The following is a 21,361-nucleotide window of genomic DNA, read 5'->3' as shown; positions in this document are numbered from 1 at the left end:
ATTAAACTGTTACGGGTCTAGCTGCAGCATGTGTTTCTGATCCATGGGCCAGAGGGAAAATTGTGCAACGTTTATCTAAAAATAGCTCATGCACTGTGTGGGTCCTAGGTTCTTGCTACTTTCTGCTTGGGTGCGTAGACTGAAACTCAAAGCAGGTGCTATGGCATACATGTTTGCATTTTAATGTACATATCATGCTGTCTTAGCAGCTCCTTGTCTAAATCTGTGAGATGGTGTGTACCTTTGCAGTTTCTCCTTGCAGATCACTGCCAGGATTTCAGAGCAGCCCTGTATTGCTGAAGAAAGATAACCCCTTTTCTGCAGAGACTGAAATTAGGACAAGCTTGAGGTCTAATTACATTCAGCTGAGTGAGTGAAATGAGGTTTGGCCAAGTAGAGGATAAATTGTTCTGGGATGTTAACACGTGTCACATCTGATCTTTTGTTGCTGACCCACTCCAATAGTTCGGCAACCTCGCAGAAAGACTTCTTAGATATTACTTACCATGTTTTGCTAATAACTTACTATTGTCAGCATAACATATGAAACGTTGCACTGCTGAACATCTGCTTTTGAATAAACAGGCATGGGCATTGCAGTAGTCAGCCCCTAATCATAATTAAAGAGTATTTTTCCCATTAAATTGCTTCTGAAAAGAATGACATGCATAAATAGGGGGACAATTTTTTTAAACAGCCTTTTATGAACTCCACCCTTAAGTTGGCTGGTACTGTAAGCAAAAAAATTAGTGATTATGCTGCAGCCTCCAAGGTTTAAGATTGTTCGCCTGTGTCGTGACAGCTGCATCTGCTACCTCTTGGGTCAGAGGTAGTTGATCTAGCAATGATGCACTGACCATGTTTAAAAGCCAGAATTAACTATCTGCTCACCTGGATTCCCTCTTCAGTTTCAAGCAGGAGTGGGCAGGTGAATGTACAAAAGAGAACAGCAGAGGAGAACAATGAAGTGATAAAGTCAAGTGGAATTCAGCTGTACTATGAGCACTTCTTTCATTAACCTCTTTGAGTTAAATGCTTCTTGTCTTTATCTCTTGGCAGAATCTCTGCAAAAAAGTGTTGCCAGAGGTCTGTTTCTTGGTGCTTCGGACAGTGCCTGTATGTAGCTAGTTCTGTTGAAAATCGTTGTGTGGCTTTACTCAAACATAGATGCCCCCTTTGGAGCTGTAGTGTTTTCTTAGGAACTTTAGAAGAAGTGAATGTCAAGATTAAGTAAAGACCATAAAAGTATTTTTGAGGAATGTATCATGACACTTTTTTGGCAGATGGAGAGCAGACGCATACAGATTCAACACAGATATTTTGCTGGCGATGTGAGAAGTGTTATTTGTTATGTTCTAGGCTCTTAGCTCTGCCAGAGCTTCTAATCACGTGTCAAATTAACAAAATGTTAAGCCAGTGTCGTGATAGCTTGCCACGCCGTGGGTTAGATTAGGCAGGACCTGCTCTGTTCTTTCAGATTATGGATGGGAAGAGTAAAATCCTAGTGTAATTTCTAATCTCAGTAAGGTAGGAGTGTGCATTTCTGGTGCAGCAGAATTGTGTGGCACTAGCACAACAGCATCCTGAAGAGAAAGACCCCCTCCAAGACATCTGGCAGTTTGACGTGCCCTGGTCTCAAATGGTTCAGTTTAACTTCCAAGGCAAAAGGGCTGGAGAAGGTGTACTGTTAGCCAAAAAGACCAGGAGTCCAACAGCAACTCCTGCTCTGCTTGTAGCTGCCAAACCTGAGCAAGTGGAGGGAAGTAATTGGTTTTATTTAGCTCTCTTGTGAGTTTCATAATTCTGTTGCACGTCATATTATGCGTATTATCATGTCTGCTATAAAATACACTTCTAGGAGTCAGTTCAGGTGGAACTGGCCTTTCAAGCATTTGTAAGCTGAGACTGGCTAGGGCAAAAACCATTCATGTACTCCTCTTCCTCTGCCTTCAATTGCAGTATGGTTCTAGAATGGATAAATAAGGTAATTTCCCCCACCTCCATTCATAAGAAAAGAAATACCTGTATCTTTATACCAGGGATTTGTAATTTTAAAGAACCTGTACCTTCAGAACAAGGATACTCCTGTAAAGCTAGAGAAGAAATTTGGAGTTCAGGAAAACTTTGTAAAATCCTTTTGAAAGCTTGATGTGTACTGTTGTACTAAAAGAGTTTTGAAACCAGAATCCATCTGGGTATTAATAGGAGATTTAAGACTCCCTCTTGTGGCTGCATTAAGCTGATCTTGGGCATCAGTGTGAAGATTTTGCCATCATGAAAGTCTGAAGGCTGCTTCAGTATTGCTAATAGAAACTTGATTAGGTCTTTTGTCTTTGCTACAAAATTCACTTGAACATTGTCTCAACTTGATTTTTTTCTACATAGAAAAACTCTTGGATTGAGTATGAAGTGAGAAGAGGAAGAAAAATGGTTTGAAAACATTCTGATTGTCTCAATCACATTTGATGTGACTTAAGGAAGCTAAGGGATAGCCAAAGTAGATGGACGTGGTTGGAAAATCCCAGTGTAAATTGTATTTGTTTCCCTGAATCCAGAAAGGGGGTGTCCCTGGTGCTGCAGAGAACAGGATGGTTCTGAACCTGCAGGGCCAGTGCTAGCAGTGTGTGACAGGTAAACACGGGAAGCAGGTTAATTGCAATATTTAACTTCATGTAAAAGTGCATTATTTCTCTTTATTAGGAATAGACATGACCTTACCGAATGGTCTTAATAATGTAACCCTGTGCTTCTGTTCGTAATTTTATGGTTATGATTTTTCATGTGAGCTCTTCTAGCTGGGGACTTAATCTGAATCTGAGACACCTTCTGAATGGTTGAGTGTGGTACAAATAGTACTTTGGCAAAGGGAGAAGATCTGAGAAAATACAGAACAGCAGACTAGAAGCAAAAAGTCTGTAGTGTTATTTTGGATATTAAGGCAGTAAATCAGCCCTGCAAGCAGAAGCAGATGCTGAAAGGGGGGTGGCTCCCAGACCCCAAAGGCGGGTCAGCAACACAGCTCACTCGGCGGTGCAGGACTTATTCCTGGGTTTGGTTTCTTTCTGCTTCAACAACAAGCTTCTCCACTCCATTACACGTGTTGCAAAAGCTTTGGCAAGCCTAATGCATGCATGGGTGCAGGTTCCTCTTGTGCGTGATGTCTGTGCTTGACGAGAGCAGTGCAGCGAGAGCAGGCAATGAGGAGAGCTGCATTGCCTGCGTGGTCTGAGTCTGCCTGGCTGGTTGAGAGCTGCTCCAGGCTATCGCAGGGCTGGGACAGAAGCAGAAGCTGCTGGGACATGAAGAGCTTTGCTGTACCTGACTGCATCCAGGAATAAGGGCTCAAAGAAGAGAAGTGAGAACATTTAGTAAAGTAAAAGTTCTTCTATCTTGCGTGCATCCCAAGGATCTCCCCATTGCTGCTGCTCTCACTGCCTGCAAAATAGCTGAGATCACGTTTGTCTGTTGCAGATGCCTGAACAAAAGGATTCCAACCTGTGTGTTCCTGAGCTCTTGGCTCGGCTGGAAAATGCAGATGGTTCAAACGAGTGTTTCGTTAACACCGTGTTCTGCAGCGCAAAACAGTGAACAGCTTTTGCTGTTTTGATAGGGTTTAAATTAATTTCTCCCTTCTCACCAGGGGAAATGAGGGCTGGGAAGAATGGCCATGCCTGTTGCTTTGTTAAGCTTGGCTTTGGCTCTGATTCTGGCACCAAGAAAGGAAATAAAATACAGGGAAGGGGCGCTTTATAAAAGAGCAATGGGTCTGCTCCCAAGTTGATAGGTTAAACCGTACAAAACACTGACTCTGAGGCATTGCTCTAATATTTGTAAAATCAGCATGGCAGCTCTTTTAAGGGCTATGAGTCACCCTGAGGGTGGTTCAGCTCTTTATAAGTAGTAGCACAGCCTTCTGCTTCCATGCAAACGGGAGCGAGAATTTTAATGGAGTCAGAATTACCCCTTTGGTTAGGGCACCGTCTGACCTCTTGCTTTGTTCTCACTGCCTCCCGTTTACAGCTGTGCAGAGTGGAACCTGACCCATCTTCGCCTGGGAGAAAAGGACCGGTTGGAGCCCTTAAACGTGAATCACATCAATTGTAACCGCCTGTCCCCAGCCTGCAGCTTTCTCCAGACTCCTGCATCCGAGCTGTGCCCGGCTGCTCCTGCGGGACGCGGTCAGGTGTGGCCCGACTTGGCTTTCGTTTTCAGGAAGCCGCTGACAGCAGGCCTGACCCTGGCCATGTGCACGCAGCGGGAGGCTCTGCCTGTCCCCAGGCGCGGCCTCAGGCGCTCGTGGCCAGCCTGCGCTCCAGGCTAAACAGAGGAAGGTGAGGGTCAGCAGCAGAGAGCTCTGCCCAAGACTCAGGAAGCACATTTTGGCAGAGGAAAGAAATACAATACAAGCAGGGAGGGAAACTCAGCTTCCATCCAACCCCCTCCAAGAAGCTTTTGGCTCCCTACAGCTGCTGGAGTCTTTACTATCAGTTATTGGGCTCTTTATTGTTACAGGCTTTCATGTGTTTGTTTTCTGTCTTTTACACCAGCCTGTTGCAGAGGGGAAAGAACGGAGCAATACAGGAGTAGCACGGACCAGAGGGTAGAGCCCTGCACTGGGGGACAGGCAACCCGGCTTCCCTTTCCTGCCTGTCACTATCTCATTGTGTGGCCTTGGGGCATGTCACTTCCCTCTCTGCCCTGGCTCCTCTGTGCGATGGGGTGGTTCCACCCAACAGAGCACACTCTGCTTGTTTACTGTCTTTGTCCTCGTGAAGCGCCTTAGAGGAGTCTTAGGGGAAGCCCTGCACGGTCATGGCAGGCACAGACCCATCGCTCGAGGGGAGCTGCAGCCGAGCGCTGTTCTCCTTCCCCAGAGCAAGTGGTAGGAGCCATGCACGGCGAGGGTGCGCGGGTGGGGAGAGAAGTGGTGGGCCCATTGCCGTACCCTCGTCGCTCAGTCCGGCAGCTGCCTGTCATTTGAAACACTTTACGGGCTCTGCCCATTCTGCCCTCGGTAAGCACGCCGGCAAGCAGACAGCTCTGTTGTCGGGAGGGCAGTTGAAGATCTCTCTGAGGGATGGAGGATGAGAAGCATCACTCTGAGCAGTCTTGGAAGGGTATTTCCCAATTCTGAACACCACGGGTCTCTCCTGCCTTTCAGAGATCATAAGGGCAACACCCTGCTTTCAGCTCTGAGCCGTTCTTTGCAGCGGTGGCAGTGCGATGTGTGGAGATGGCTGCATGCAGGGACCCAAGGAGCAAGGGAGGTCATCACAGGAGTGAAAGTCCCCAAAACACATGTAGGACCAGTGCGCGGTGCTTGCACAACCCCATTCTGCTCCCCATCATCGCTTGCTCGGAGCCTTTGTTTCTTCTAACCATGAGTGAAACCAGTTGTGGGATGTTGTGTGCAGGGCATGACATAATCTGAGTCTGGGACTCCACTGGAGGAATCCTTTTGAAGATTTACTAGTCTGGCTAATTACAATAACACTATGAAGGTGCTGCACTCTAAATGATTAACAGTTAATAAGTGGAGGTTTCTGCTTTCTTGTGCTTTTTGCTAGGAAACAAACCAGAGCAATTCTGGCTACGTCAGTGGCGTTTTCTTTTAGGAAGGAGGTCTGTCAGAGGCACGCTAACACATTTCACAAAGCCACTGTCCATCTCTGTGTTGCTGGTAGCAGATAATTTGATTAAAAATGTAAGTCACTCCCTTGCTCCTTTCTCTGTATGTTGCCTTTCTGCGTTTCTTTAAGCTTGAGCAGTGACAATAGCCTGCAGGATTTATTTGCTGTTTGTTGACATTTTCACTTTCTGATGCGCATCCTTACGTTACCCTGTAGAGTTCAGCTTGTGTCAACCACAGAGGGATGGTTTGAGGAAAGGCAGCATTAGCTGGAAATGCCCCTTCCACCCTTGTTCCCTCCCAAACTGCCCACATTAACAATACACTTAAAAATTCTGAATTTGAAAATCTACTTCCATATATAGTCCCATTTAGCTGTTATTGTCCTTAAAATATTTATTTGCTATCTATTCCAGCATCTTTATCATATTTTTGAGAGGATGTGTCATTACAAGTCATCTGTAATAAGTCCATTAGTGTCTCATCCTCTGCTGCGTACAGGTCTGCTACATCTCAGTGTTCCTGCTAACCTGTACCTGCCTGCCTGTGCGCTGCCATCTCCTCTCCTGTTGATTTTCACGGGCTGCCCTGGAGTTGTGGCTGGGGTCACACAGGTTGGTATCGCACCTATAGCTTTAGCATCCACGATTCATAGGTGTGAAATTCCGTGTGCTAAAGAGAAGCTGTGAGAGGTGAATGTATAGACATGGGAAAGCAATGAGAGAGGGTTCTGCGCTAAGCTGAAAGCTGGTGGGTGGAGGTAGGAGCATGTGTTTTGGGGACTTTCAAGACTCAAGCCACAGAGAAGAACCTCGGTAACTTCAAGCCCCGTCTTGGGGTTTCTTTCAGCCATTGCAGGCCAACGGCCCCATGGATCTATGGGGGAGAAAGGCCAAGCCCCACAAGCGCTGCTGGACCCCTGTGTCCACCTGTCTCCAACATTTCCAGCTCCCGAGGAGCAACCAGAGCTACTGGGCCAAGCCCGCTGGCAGGGTGTGGGTGCTTGGGCCCTGGTGTGGCAGGCAAAGTGCTGTCGGAACAAAACTGAATTGAAGTGATTCTTTTCCTCTCCCCTTGGCCTGCGAGGAAATCTTTTTCCATTTACTATAAAGCATGGTCCTTAATAGTGCTGAAGTGTTCTACGTATTTTAAATAAACATGAGTGGATTTGAGCCCAGGAGGACATGAAAGAATGCAGCATTTGCAGGGTACCGGCCCGGCACACATGTCAGCAATTTGGCTGCCTTGTGTACTTTGGCTTTTAAAAAAGCATTTAAAAGTAAACAAATGAAGGAAAATCTGGCAGCTGGATTTCAAAGTAAATTGCTTTCAGCTGATATACCCTGTTTCCAGCTTGCTTGGGTAGTATTAAGCCATACACATCCAGCGAGAAGAGTGAGCGGCCAAGGAGAAGAGCGGGGGCGGGAGAGAGAACAAAAGCAGGGAAGTTCTGTGGATTTAATTCTTCCATTTCCTTCCTCTGCACCAAACACTCCCTGCCTGTCACTGCCTTCGTGTCAGACAGGCAGGTTAATGCTTCAGATAGCAAAGTATGCTCCATCTTCTCTCAGCCCCTGTTCTGCCTGGCTCTGCCTCCTTTCCATCAGGCCTGGAGCAGGGATTTGATGGGATGGGAATAGCATCCATAGGACGGCGTTAGTTGGCAGAGGTGAGCCTTACGCTCAGCTGTGACCTGCAGCGGTGCTCGAGCTGCTCCATCAAATCCTCATCCCTGCCGCTGCCCCACCAAGAGTGGGGAGAGCCCCGTTCCACAGCCCCACGGAGGACGTGGCCCCAAACCCCATAGACTGTCGGGATGAATCCGTCCCTCGAGGGGTCCGCACAGGCGTGGGGCAGGGCGCTTCTCCCCCGGGGCTGCCAGCCCAGGGAGGGCATCACCCCTCCGCCGGCGGAGGGAAGCGGAGCTGGAAGCGGCAGAGATAACACAGTCATTAGAGGAGCATGGGCTGTGGCGAGGCCCCGCTCCTCCGGAAGGGCCTGGCGCGTTCCCCGAAGGAGGAGACTCAGCAATTGCTGACAGATAATAACGAGGTCCCAGGCTGGACAAAGAGGGGAGGTTGCTGAGGTCACACATTGGCTCAGCTTTGGGCTCCCTCTGCTTTGACTTGCGTTTCCTCAAGTTTATAAAACTTTCTGCAGGTTGGTTCAGTGGAAAGGGCAGAGGAAACTGGTGGGTCTTAAATCCTGGCAGCGCGGGGCCGGGGCAGGTCTGCTCCGAGCCCTCCGGCAGACCCTGCACGCACGGCAGATGTGCCCGGGGCTGCGAGCGGTGCACGCTGCGAGCTCGGGGCAAGGGCAGCAGCCACCAAGTGTCCCTTAGGGGCTTCCAGCGGTGACACGAGCTCCTGCTGTGGCACGGGAGCGCCTGGGGCTGCGATGCTGCAGGCAGGGCTGCCCTGGCCTCAGCACCCCTGCAGAGCACGGAAAGCCCTGGGGCGGCCTCGGTGCGAGCACAGTGGCTTTCGGCCCAGCGGGACAGTGCGTATAGTTGATGGGACCTGCCTTGCCTGCCTGCATGGGGAGCCGTGGCATTTGTCCGTTTCTTTGTGAACCGAGGCCGTGCTGCCGGCGATGCCGCCGCGGTGCCATGCCGGTGCTGCAGTGTCCCTCGAGCACCCGTGACCAGGGAGGGGAGGCAGGCAGCACCAAAGGAGACAGCGTCCCTCCGCAGCGCTCAGCCCCCCGCGCCTTGCTGCGAGAGCCAGCTCTGCTCCCTAGCCGTGCTCGTGGCTGTGGACATGGCTCTGTGCGATGCTCCGTGCAAGGGAGCAATTAGAACGATCCTCTCTAATGGTTTTTCCTCTCCTTCCTCCTCCCTGTAACTCAGCAAATGAGCTCTTTCCTGGCTCAGGACTAAACCTCTCAGCTCCTGGCAGCGGAGAGGTGCTGCCAGCTGTAACCTGCAAGGCGAAACCATCCGAGTGAGCAACGCTGAAGGCAGAAGGCAGCGGGGGCTCAGCCAGCGTCCTCGGCACGCGCTGCCGCAGTTGAAGCCAGCGAGGCTGGCTGTGCCCATGCTCCGGCATGGCGCTCATTATCCCTTGGCACAGGAGGCCCCTGGCACCGGTGTCGGGAGCTGGCAGTGCCCACACGCACCTGCCAGCACCAACAAGCTCACCGGCAATTTCTTGGCTCTTATTAATGTGATGGGAAGTCAGGTTTTGGGCCCTTTCCCCTCCGCCACCCACATGGGCTCCAGCACCTGGAGACAGGGCTGCTGAGCTTTGCTGCAGCTTGGGAGGCATGGCTGCACTCTCTGGGTCCTGCCAGCTTTTAGTCACTCCCTGGATGTTATTTTGGAGAGTGAAGCCGCTGAGCGGGGCCCCCACCCCATCTCCAACGAGCCGCAGGGCACAGGGTCTCCTCCACGCTGGGAACAGCCACCCTACGGCTGCACCGGCTCCAGGAAACTCGGTGCCCCCATGGCACGTGCTCCCCGGGGACCGCTTTGCTTTGCCTCCTTCTCACGGGGCTCGTGCTGTCCCTGCCCGGCTTTTGCTGCCCGCTGTGGCTGAAGCAAAAGGTGGAGGTAACCACCTTCACATCCTCTACGCCGGAGGGTTGTGTTTGGTCCCAAAGCACCGATGGGCAAAGACAGCTGTGGTGGGTGGAAGGAAATTGTGGAGGAAATTGGGAACCGAAATCCCTGAGGTGGGGTTGATGTGAGTAAGTGTGGACATCTCCAGCTGATCCAACCACTCTGGGCCCTTTACTCATGACAGAGGTCAGACAAATACCTCTTGAGCAGCCAAGGGTTTGTTTTTTCTCCTCCTGATGGGGTTTCACCCAGGAGCTGGTACAAGGGCAGTGGGGAGTAGGACCCCAGGGCCAAACAGGAGCAGCAGCACCGGGGGGGTTCCCGCTGCTCCCACCACCAGTTGACCCCACTGGGGCTCGGGGACAGCCCCGCGCCGGCCACGGCGTTCGCAGGAAAGCAGCCGCAATGATGGAGGATTCTGGACGCAGGCGGCTGCCCGTGGCACTGGGCAGGGGAGGCTACCCCTGCGCTGGGGGCTCTGGGAGAGGGCTGACGCAGAGGATTTGCTCCGCGTGGGGAAGTGGCTGTGGGTACGAGGTGGGGAGCACTGCAGGCATCCTTCAGCAGGATGGAAACAACCCCCGGCGAAGACAGTTGCTCTGGATGTCCCTGTGATTAACGGGAAGAATATGTAAATGTATATGGCCGTTGCCATAGCTACCGCAGGACTCCCGGCTGGTGCTGGGGAAGGCAGAGCCCCTGGCCCAGCCCGGGTCAGGATTTGCATTCCCGGTGCAGCAGCACCCTGAGCACCCAGCGGCGCTGGTGCGGCAGCACCCGTGCCACCACCGCGTCCCCAGCGCGGGCAGGGGGACAGCCCCCCAGCCCACCGCCCCGCTCCTCACCATCCTGTGGCCACCGGCCGCTGCACGGCAGCATCAACCCCGGGGCACTGCAGCCTCTCGCCAGGATGGGCGCACCCCCCGCCTGGTCTTGGGGTCGCTAGGGAGAAAAGACCCTCGCAGGAGGGATGTCCCGCAGGTCCCACGGTCAGGTCTTGTCACGCAGCAGCAGAAAGCTGGGTGTAACCGGGAGATGGATGGGGATGCCCAGTGTGCCCATGACCCTCCTGCTCCAGGTGCACCAAACCCCCAGGACCACCCAGCCCACCTCACACTAGACCAAGGAGAAGCCCTTCCCAGCAGCTCATTTCTGGCTGATCCTATAAATCTGGGAGGGAAAAGGGCTTTCACCTGTACGGAGCCTGCGGAGCTTCTCTGTCTGCCTGGGGCTCTGGTGAGTGCTGTGGGTTCAGGGTTGCAGGGAGGTGGGTTGTGCCGTGGGTCTGGTTGCCTGTTGTTCGCACATCTCCTTCCCCCTGGGGCATGAGCAAAGGAGGTTTAAAACTCTGTAAAAGAGACCAGTTACTCCTATAAACTGAGAAACGTGGGAGGGATGAGAACTGAGCCTGCACCTGGTGTAACTCGCGCTGCGGATGGCGTTGCCAGACCGTAGCCCTTCTGGCGATGAGGGTTGCTCAGGGATAGGTTTTATGCTGAAAGCATTCGCTTTCATATTTATTCTCAAACTATTTTGCAAACCTGACTTGAAGCGAGACCGTGGGTTGCCGCTCCCAAACTGAAGTCCCTCCAGGCATGGCAGGCAGGGACCCCACGGTGCCAGCTCGGCCCACGGCTGTCCCCCTCCCGGGCCCGGGGGGCAGCAGGGGCACGGGGACCCCCACGGGCGCAGGGACCCCCGGTCCTGCCGTCCCCTCCCTGGCCGGCCCTGGGTTTCTCCCCCGTCCGAGGGCTTGGCCGTTACCAACAGCAGGCGTGCGCGGCCGGGCTCTCTGTCTGCTATTTCCTTATAATTTAAGAGCCTTCCTCACATTAATCTTTTTATTTTTATTTTGACAAATGTATGTTTCCAGGAAGTTGCTGAGGTCAAAGCAGCATCTGTTGCTCGTTATTTTGGGGGATGCAGAGGGTCTTTGTGAGGGTTTCCAAAGCAACAAGGAATTAAGTGGTTTGTAAAGCCGAGAGCAGGAATGAGGAGCGGGCTGGGGCTTCCCGAAAGGCGGCTGAAGATGCTGATGAAAATCAGATCAGCTCACCTCTATTTTCTTGGAAACTTGATCTATTTTTCTTGTACGACTGTCAGCCCGACCCCCGTATTTCAAGTGCTTGGCCACCGCGAGCTCCGTGTTTTGGCACTGGGATTGGCATGGCCCTGGTTGGACTGGCTTTCCCTGGCCCGTGCCGGCTCGTGCTGTGCCGACAGGGAGGACGCGGGCTCTGCGGGACGGGAGCAGAGCGAAGCTTTTGGGAGCAGTAGTGCAGGTCCCCTGGCGCGGTTCTGGCTGGGGACGTGGGCTGGAGACCCCCAGGACGGGCACCAGCCCCCCTCCCTCCGCCCCGGGGACGTCCCTTGTCCCCCAAAATAGCACCACAAATTGCCCAGCGCAGCCCGCGGGGGGCCTGTGGCAAAAGCTGCTTTTTCTTTCAAAACAACCCGAGGAGGGTCCGGTGCCAAGGCAAGGGCTGCGAGGAGCCCAGGAGATTTATCGCTGAGGAAATACTTTCTCCAGCAAGGGCCGACGGCCGCAGCAGGAACAATGGGAGATTCGCAACGTGAACAAAGCTGATTTCGTTCTTCTTTTTATCAATGCGTTTTCCTTGCGGAGCCTCCCTTCCTGGAAGTGGGAGATGCAGCTTCCCCCGTGCGCTGGCCGTGTAATCAGCAGGAATGGCCATATCCTGGCTGGGAAGCGAGCTGTGAAATGCTGTCGCCCGCTGTGATTTATGAGCCCGTGGCAGCGGCCAGCGGCGGGGCTGGCCCGGGGACAAGGTGCCAGGGCGCGTGCAATATCCACGTATTCTTTCTCCTCCTCGCCGGGTCCCCGGGGAGCCGCCAGAGGAAGCTAATGGATTAGACACACACGTTCCACTTGATTTTTATTTTTTATTGCCCTGTCTTTCCAAATGCCTTTAGCAGACGCGCCAGCACAATGGGGTCGGGCGGTGAGCATCCCGGCCGGGCGGGCAGCGGGGCAGCAGCCTGCCTGGAAAGGTCAATACAGAGAGTGTTTGCTTGGGGACATGGGGACAGCCTGTCCTGAGCAGGTATAGTCCTTCCCCGGCGGGGAGGGCTCGCAGGGTCAGTGCTCAGCACCAGCTCATTGCTGCGGAGGGGCAGAGTTAAGGTGACTCCAGCTCCGCCGCAGCCAGCGCTGACCGACAGCCTCGGGGCATCGCAGCACCTTGCCCACAGGGTTATTGGCACCCGTCAGAGGCAGCTGGCGCTGAGCAGGTCTCTCGCTGTGCCCAGAGCCGTAACGTCCCTCCTGGGCCGCTCACGCCTGTGAAAGCGGACGGTTTTGTTCCCGGGCTCACACTCCTGCCATGCTGCGTTATGCAATCCTCACCCGATACCGGGAATATGAAATAATTATTCTAAGTGATCAGATTTTAATTATGCAACACAGAGGATGATTATTGTACGCCAAATTGGTGCCGAGTGCTTAGTTATGTATATGCCAAATTTAGTCTATACTATTATACCCAGTGGGTGGCCGTACACAATCAGGAAGTAATTAGTTTTGCTGGAGGTTGTTCGCCTGCCTGGTTCGCTGTGCTGTCTGGGGAGCGTCTTGCTGCGCTCTGTGAATACCACGGGCTTTGAGTTCAATACCGTCTTTTTGTGACAAGCTAATAAGCTGTCTGCATGGCGGCCTGTAATTAGCGCTGTCGATATTCATTTGGAAATGGAGACCGCGCTGAGCGGCTCCACCGACGGCGCTTCCCTTTGTCGAGGCTCTCGGCTGGTCCCTCCTCGCCCCTGAGGAGCTGCAACGGGCACGGAGGGATGGCGATGTGGCCGGGTGCCGGACGCGCTCGCGTGTACGCAGCCCCCTCGGGTCCCCACCGAGGAAAGCACCCCTCTGCGAGGGGGTCGAGCCCCCAAGACTGAAACCTGCCCACCACCCACCCCCGTCCCAGCCTGGCCCCGTCCCTTGTAGGGGAGCTGCCGTCGGCCCTGGATGCGGGCTGTCCTGGTGCGCTGTCCCGCGGGAAGGCTGAGCCGGTGTGGGGTGTGTGGTGCAGGGGAGAGGGGGACGTGCAGGGGGCTCTGGCTGGGGTGGCCGTCCCCTCGCCAGAGCCGTGGGCTGCTCTCCCCGGGGAGCCCTGAGCATCGCGGGGCAGTGCCGAGGTGCTGCGTGGTCGCATCTTTCCAAGGCGGCCTGATCCTGCGGGGTCTGGGCTCGTCTGTTGGGGTCTCACGTGCAGAATTGCTGGGGGGGCCTGGGGCTGTGTTGGCTGGGGGGTCACCGGGGCCACCGGGGCATCGCCCCCCCGGGGTGCTGTTTGCAGCCGGTCAGTGTCGTGGGGCACCGGGAACCGACCGCCTCTGCAGGAATGGCCTGGATCTGCCGGGCAGGAATTGTCTGAAGTATGGAGCAACTTTTACCTCTGTTACACAAAGGAAACTTTCCTCCTCTTTTTGTTGGAGATGCTCACTCCATTGAGATGATTGGCATACTGGAGAGCTGAGAAACTAAATTGTTTATACACTAATGAATAGAAGCTTGATTGCAAGATCCTGTTTGGAAAATTATAGTGCTGAATTGAAGCTGTACAATTACATCCAAAATGCTGCATATTCATTTCATCTGCTTTGCATAGAGATTAACAAGCGAGCCCTAAAGCAGACTCTGAAATTAAAGCTAACACCAGATTTAGTCACAGGTTACAAACTAAATGGCATTGTTTGATGGATATGAATCTTTACCACCTGCCTGCCTGATGATTGCTAGCAGCTTACCAGACAGCAAAGGAAAAAGTTTCTTCCCATGAAGGAAGCATAATAAGACGCTGGGCTGGAAGTGCCCCCTCCCCGCGCGGGGCGGCCCCCCCGGCAGATGTCTGCAGTGGGCCTGGGGAAAGGGCTCCCGGCTCCGTCGTGCTGGAAGCTGCACCCGCTCTGTGGAGGGATGGAGAGGGGCCCCGAGACCCCCCCCCAGAGGTCCTGGGTGCTGTGTCCATCCAACCCCCAGGGCTGGGCTGGGTCCCTCCAGCCAGGGCCACCCTCCCGGGTCTGTGTGGGAGACGGTCTTGCAGGGTCCCCGTCTGTCCTGGAGCCTCTGTGCTGAATCACCCATGGGTTCCTTCCCCTCCTCGGAGGGGCCGGGGTGCTGTGGAGGGCAGGGGGCTCTTGCCCCTCTTTGCCACGGGCAGTCCCTGTGTGCTGGTCCCATCCCATCCCGCAGCATCGGGCTTTGCTGCCTGCCCGCGATCCACCTCCTCCATCCGCTCCCGCCCTGCGTGCCGGGGCCAGGCTCGGTTTGGGGGCCAGGATTTATTTATTTGGGGAGTAGAACCAAGGGCAGGAAAGGACCAAGAAGTGTGCGTCTGGAGCGGGGTCCTGCCCGGGGGCTGCACGGCCCGGTGGGGGCTGTGGTGGGTGGCAGCACTGGGTGCCACGCAGCATGATGCGGGGGTTGCTTTGGAAATGGAACCTGTCCCCTGCGTGGCAGCATGTGTGGGGGCACAGGACCTCCTGCTGTCACTGGCCCTGCAAGGGGGAGCAGATGGGGCTGTGGCCGGGCAAGCAGCAGGCTGGTGTCTCAGGGCAGCCTTGGATCCCAGCAGCAATCTTTCTTCTTTGGGAATACCCGGGGGGGTCCCCAGTCCGCACCTGGGGACGGCGGCTCGGGGCTCCCCGCACGTGGGCCCCGGTGGGGCAGAGACCACAACACTTGCTCTGCAAATCGGACACCTTTATTTTTTTTTCTTTAAAAGTCAGTTACCAAACTGCGGCATACTTTATTCCTACGGACGGGCTGGTCTGTCTCTACCGCACTACGGGACAGCCCAGCCGCGGCTTTACAAGCCCCCAGGCCCAGTCACCAGTGGTGATGCCACCAGCCCCCACCCGGCTCCTCCCGGCCAGCTCCGGCATCGCCGCGGCTGGCTCTGGGGTGCGTGTCCCGTCACCCCCCGTGGGAGCAGCGCTGTGCTGGGAACAGGCAGCACGGCTGCTCCGAGTCTCCATTTCTGCTTGACACTTCCCCAACTCGACCCTCCGACACTTTCTCAACGCCCTCTCTCAAACCACCGAGGTGGATGAGCATCTCCTCGGGTCCCTCCCCAAAACCCGCCCGGGCTGAAGGGACACGTGGCAGCGCCGAAGCCTCGCCTCGGCCCTTCACCCCGGGCTAGGTTTCTTCCTTAAACCTTAACTCATCCCAGCACACTCACACTTCTGAGACCAAACCACGCCATAACACCCTAAAATCAACGCGATGAAGCAGCCTCCTGCCTGCAGCCACCAGCAGCTCGGAGAGGCACGGGGGGGGGGCTCTCCCACCCTGACCCCAAGACACGGGGTGCACCCTCCCTTTGGGGGGGTCACCCGCTGCAGCAGCAGGCTCCCAGGGCCAGCCCTGCACCCAGTTAGTGGCCTCTGGGGGGTGGCCCCTGCCCGCGTGGGCAGGGGGTGCTGGGGTGGGGGGAAAAGGCACCTGTGGAGGGAGGCAGTGGTGGCTTTGCCGCATGGGGACGTGGCGGCGGGGCTGCCGTCCCCAAAAGCAGGGCTGGGCTGGGCGCAGCGTGACGCTGGTGGACGCAGGCCGCCCTGGAGAAACCCGGCCCGTGGGAACCTGGCACCCACCTCAGGGAGCCGGGCAGGGGAACGGCACCGCAGCCGTGCCGCACGGTCCCGCTCGCACCGCTACCGCGGGGTGGCAACCGACGAACCGGGTTAGCGACAGCGGCCTCAGCGTCCGGGCGTTCGCAGCCCTGCGCCCTGCTGTGCCCCTGCTCGGGGGGGGTCCCGTCGTTCAACGCCCGGGGACGCTTCTGCCGTGGAGCATCCCATGGGGAATACTGGCTGGGTGGGAACCTCCTTGGGGCAAGTCAAACCAGCGCCATCCCTGCCCAGCACGCCCTGGCCTTCAGCCTGTCTGCCAGCTCTTTGCCCGCCCCGAGCTGCCCAGCGGGCGATGGCACGTACCCCGCCAGGGGCTGGGAAAGGGACCCGTCTGCTGTGGGAAGGATGGGGCTGGTGCAGGGCTGCTTGGAGCCGCCCGGCCAGCAGAAGGGATGTAGTGACAAACGTGAAATGTGCCTCTGCCAGGCAGCAGCGGAGAGAGCTGCCCGGAGGCAGGGACCCCGTGCAGCACCCCGGCTGTGTGAGCAGGGACGGGACGGGCAGCAGACGGGGCAGCGGGAAGGCAGTGTGAGCTGGTGCAGACTGAGGGCAGGTCGCATCCTGCCTGGCAGTCCCGTGTGTGGCGAGGGGAGCTGCTGCATGGGACAGGGACAGCACAGGGACCTGCCTCCCAGCCTGGGCACAGGGGGTCCCAGCCCCAGCGTGGGCTGGTGGATCAGTGAGGACGGAGGTGCTGGGCCTGCCTGCCAGCCAGCTGCCACCTACTGCGGTCCCACTAAGAAGGGACCCTGCTGGGCCCCACAGCAGCGTCCAGCTCTGGTTCAAGCAGCTCATCTTCAGAGAAGCTGATGTGCAAGCAGGTGTCATCCGCAGGGGAGAAGGGCAGCGTGCTGTCCGTGGGGCTGGCCAGGGCAGCTAAGTCCTTGGCCAGGGCCTCGCTGGCTGCAGGGTCGCGGATGTTGGCCAGGGGGGACATCTGCCCGCTCTCTCCAGTCCTGTCCTTGCCCAGAGCACGCTGGCACGTCCCAGCAGGAACGGGCTCTGTGCCGGAGGCAGTGCTCCGTGCAGGAGTCCTTGCCTCAGGGTCCAAGAAGGTGAGCGAGCTGGCAGCAGTGCTGGTGAGGCTGGAGACGCTGGGGCTGGGCAAGCTCATATGGGCAGTGCTCTCGGGCTTCACCTCCACTTCCAGGCTCGGGGAGGTCTTGCTTGACCTTTTGCGTAGTATGGGCGGTGGCGGGTTGAGCTTGGGAATGGGCTGCTGCCGCCTGGGAAGCAAAAGCAGAGAGAGGAGGTGATGGGCAAGTACTTACCTGCACGGGGGGCTTGGGCTGGCTGCCCCAGGCTCTCCAAATGACCTTTGCTGGGTCCCATCAGTGCAACCCATCACCTACAAACACTGGAGCTGGGGCGAGGTGTTGTGGCAATGACCGTTTCGCAGCAGGGGGACAGGCACAGGGCAGGCAGCGACCCCGTGGCGAGACAAGGTGGGTTCCTTGCCAGGAACCTAAACCAGTGCCTGGCCCCTGAACTGGCCAGCCCTGGCCCTGAGTTCCCAGAACACAGCCCTTCCTCCCCAGCCCCTGCTGCAGTGAGCCCTCCGAAACGTGGCCTGTGCAGTGGGAGCCCTGCCGGGGCAGCAGTGGGGAGCGGGAGGTTCTGCTCGGGGTGTTCCCATTCCAGCCGGCGGGAGATGGAGGTGGCACATCCTACCTATCCTCGTCCCCTCTGTCCGTGTCGTCCACCTTCTGCCGGCTGCTCCCGTTGAGCAGAGCGAACTCGCTGACCTCGGAGCCCTCCACGCGCCGGCTGAGCCCGTCCTGCCCCTCCAGCACAGCCAGGCACTCGTCCCCCTCCTTGCTGCCGTAGCGGCGGCCGCCCCTCTCCAGGCTGATGAGGTTGAGGTAGGAGTCCCCGGGGCCCAGGGCTGGCAGCGAGCCGGGGGCCACGGGGCTGCCCAGGATGCTGGCGGGGGTGGAGGTGGAGGGCAGGTGGACGTCCAAGCTGTAGTGGTTCTTCAGGTTCAGGGAGAGGGACTGAGCCAGGGACAGGTTTTGCAAGGAGCGGTCAACTGGCGAGAGAGGGACAAGGGGTGCGTGAAGAGCCGGGGACCTTCAACCCAGCCGCTCCCCTGGACCGCGAGGGCTGCAGAGATGCTCCAAAGCCCCCCAGAGCCTGCTGGGATGGTACTGGGAAATGCCCCAGCTGCTCCCTGTGACTGCGAGGGGTGCAGAGATGCTCCAAAGCCCCCTCCCAGAGCCTGGCACCCTGGTGCTGGGAGCATCCCAGCTGCTCCCCGGGACTGCAAGGGATGTAGAGATGCTCCAAAGCCCCCCCAGAGCCTACTGGGATGGTACTGGGAGCATCCCAATTGCTCCCCATGACTGCAAGGGGTGCGGAGACGCTCCGAACCCCAGCCACCCCGAGCCTGCCGGGATGGCGCTGGGATCATTCCAGCTGCTCCCTGGGACCGCGAGGGGTGCAGAGATGGTCCAGAGGGATGATGCCGGGAGCACCCCAGCACCCAAGCAACCCTCGTCCCGCACCGGGGTGAAGCCGGGGGCGGCGGACCCGCCGCCCCCGGCTTCACCCCGGTGCGGGGCTGGGGGGGGGCTGTTCTCACCCGGCTGCCGGTGTTGCTCCCGGGCTTCCAGCACCGTCAGCTGCCGCACCAGCAAGGAGACGTGTTGCAGCAGGTCCCGGTTGGTCAAGAGGAGCTGCCGTACCCGGGCCTGGGCTTCGATCCGCGCCGCCGTTTCGGCCGCCAGTTGGTCCTTCAGCAGCTGGACCTGCGTGGGGGGGGGGGGACGGGGACACACGACACGGGACACACACGCACCGACCCCCGCAGCGTCCGCGCGATCTCCCGCCATCTCCCGCCATCTCCCGCCATCAGCGGCGCGGCGGGACTCGAGCGCCCCCTGCCGGCCCCGCCGCGGCACCCCCCCTCGCCGGTGACTCGTGGGGGGTGGGTGTCCGTTCCGAGCCACGGGGGGGGGGGGATAGGAGGGAGAGGGGGTTCCGCTGCTTCCCCCCCCCATAACATTAAATGAGTTGGGGAAGTGCCCAGCCCGGGGGGGGGGAGGGGCGCACCGGGCTCCCTGCTCTGCTGCCGGTTTGGGGGAAAAGGCACGGGGCGGTTGGCTTCTGAAAAATGGGATGAAAAGGGAGCTGGGGGCTCTGGGGGGGGGTCCCCTGTGACCCTGCTAGAGCGGCCTGGGGGATCTATGTGTGTAGCCAGCTCCATGGCTGGGGGAGCTGAGCCGGGCTGCGAGCTACGCTGTGAGCTACACTGCGAGCAATGCTGTAAGCTATACTGCAAGCAATGCTGCGAGCTACGCTGTAAACAATGCTGTGAGCAATGCTGCGAGCAATGCTGCGAGCTACGCTGCGAGCTACGCTGTAAACAATGCTGCGAGCAAGGCTGCGAGCAATGCTGCGAGCTACGCTGTAAACAATGCCGTCAACAATGCTGTGAGCAATGCTGCGAGCAATGCTGCGAGCTATACTGTAAACAATGCTGCGAGCAAGGCTGCGAGCAATGCTGCGAGCTATACTGTAAACAATGCTGCGAGCAATGCTGCGCGCTACGCTGCGAGCAAGGCTGCGAGCTCCCCGTACCGCTCCCCCAACAGCACAGGGCGCTTGCCCCCGCTGCCAGCCCAGCCCGGCCGGAGGCTGGAGCAGGGAGAGGAGAAGGGCTGGTGCGCAGGGAGGGCAGGACGCGTACCTGGGCCACGGCCACCTGCGTCTGCTGCTGCTGCTGGAGGAGCTGCTGCTGGAGCAGCTGGAGGCAGTGCTGGGAGGCCAGCGGGGTGATGGAGGCTGAGGAGCAGGGGCTGCTCGGGCTGAGCAGCTGCTGGGAGCTGGCCAGGTGGAGGGAACAGTTCTCGGCATCCTGGGCGCAAAGAAACGGGCAGGGTGAGCGGACCGACCGGCTCGGGCTGGGATTCGGATGGTGGTTCCCCACAGCACTGACCCCAGCGCAGCAGAGCGGCCCCCGCGACCCTGGCACCAAGGGACTTTTGAGGGGCGCAGCCCTGGGCTTGGTGTCAGGCGCTGCACAACTACGCTGTCCCCAGGACAGCACGTTTCGGAGCGACTCCTGCTCCCAGAGAGCCGGCAGGGCGGCATCGCCTGCGTCTGGCCGTAGCTCCAAACGGGGACGGCAGGTCCCCGGGGTGGAGGTGGCAGGGAGTGATCCAAACACCCCACCACCTTCCCCACGAGGCAGCTTGTTGCCCGAAGCATTCGCCAGTGGCAGCAGCAGTTCAGTGCCGGGGCCATCAGCATTTTAAAAAGCTGCAGGGGTCGCAGCCCTTGGAGATGCTCCGCATGAGAAGGGCAGCACGCAGCCCACGGTGGGTGAGCTCGCAGCCACCTCGCCTGCCTCGGGGACCGTGCGGTGGCCCCGTGCGTGGCTCACCTGGCCCTCCGTAACGCCGGGGGTCTCGGCATGCGGCCCAGAGCCGGGCAGCGAGTCCGTCCCCCCCCCCCCGGCAGGCAGCCTCCCACCCTGGCGGCGGGGGTGTTTTGGGACGGTTCCCCTCGCAGCGTGTCCCGCTGGGAGCTGGCCCGTGGCCGCTGCTTTTCCTGCCCCCTGCCCTCCCCTGCTTGGGCAGCTCCAGCACCCAGAAGGAAAGCGCAGGAAAGCCCTGCCTTTCCAGCCACGGAAATGAATCCCATTGAGTGCGTTTCACCGCAGCTGTTTTCAGCCAGGCCCTGCAAGCGATACAATTGTGTGAGATGAAGCGATGCCATTCAGGCCGCCGGGAAGCGCTCACTGAGAAGCTCTGCAGAGCAGCTATTCATTACGACGAAACCACCGCTCACGCCAAATGTGCCCTGCGTGCCTGCGCTGCTGGGGCTGGGCTCCCTCGGGGACGCTGCTCCCTGGGCCTGGGGGACGAGGGGAGCTGGGGGTTGCTGCTGGGGGCACAGAAATCCACCCCGGATGGCAGGGAAACGGTTGCCTCGCCAAAGATGCCTCCTCTTAGTTTCCACCTGTTATGTGGATGCTGCTGCGGGAGGGGGGTCCTGCCTCGCTTCTTTCTAGCGCTGGGCGATCGCTCCAGCAGAGCCCCTCTGTGCTCTGCCCTGCCCGCACTGGTGGGCTCTCCCGCGTTGCATTTGAAGCCCGCTTAGCCATGCGCCGTGGCCCCGCTCCCAACTCTCTCCTCTCCCCCTGCCCCAGCACTGGGACACAGCTTATCTGCGGGTAAACCGGCTGCCGAACGCCGTGTCCTGCCACAGGGGCTGCAAAAGCAGGGAGCCAGGAGGGGGGGGGTCTCCATGAAAGCCCCTCCAAATCAAGCTGTGATACAGTGACTCCGAGCAGAGGGACCCCAGCAGCGTCAGGGCATGTGGACTGTCCCCCCATTACCTGGCAGTTCTTATCCTTTGAGGCTTGCCCAGGTTTCAGCATGCCGAGGTCCCCCCTGCCAGCGGGGAGCTCTCCGGGTCCCCTCTCGGACACACAGATGCTGTCAGAGTCGATGCCAACCTCGTCCGCATCCGTGATCTTGGAGCCCTTTATCTGGTGAACTTCAAACAAGATGGATAAA

General features: G+C 57.7%; 1 protein-coding gene across 2 annotated transcripts in view; it reads right to left on the bottom strand.

Moving 5' to 3' along the window:
• Positions 1 to 14,892: 14,892 nt before the first annotated feature.
• Positions 14,893 to 21,361, bottom strand: part of LOC115335122 (carboxyl-terminal PDZ ligand of neuronal nitric oxide synthase protein-like) — a 38,477-nt gene continuing 32,008 nt past the window's right edge. The window contains exons 7-12 of one of the 2 annotated variants that reach the window (XR_003921368.2): positions 21,181 to 21,341; positions 19,528 to 19,695; positions 18,421 to 18,586; positions 17,511 to 17,868; positions 15,879 to 17,065; positions 14,893 to 15,789 (exon numbers count right to left, since the gene is read on the bottom strand). Coding sequence is in view for 1 of the 2 variants with exons in the window: in XM_030000368.2 (XP_029856228.1) it covers positions 16,576 to 17,065; positions 17,511 to 17,868; positions 18,421 to 18,586; positions 19,528 to 19,695; positions 21,181 to 21,341 (1,343 nt within the window). In the remaining variant the exon portion in view is untranslated. Of the gene's footprint in view, positions 17,066 to 17,510; positions 17,869 to 18,420; positions 18,587 to 19,527; positions 19,696 to 21,180; positions 21,342 to 21,361 lie in introns of both variants that reach the window. The other variant, XM_030000368.2, reaches the window with a different exon arrangement.

Source organism: Aquila chrysaetos, chromosome 24 (assembly GCF_900496995.4).
Source record: "Aquila chrysaetos chrysaetos chromosome 24, bAquChr1.4, whole genome shotgun sequence".
NCBI lineage: Eukaryota > Metazoa > Chordata > Aves > Accipitriformes > Accipitridae > Aquila > Aquila chrysaetos.
This window is presented reverse-complemented; position numbering and strand designations above follow the sequence as displayed.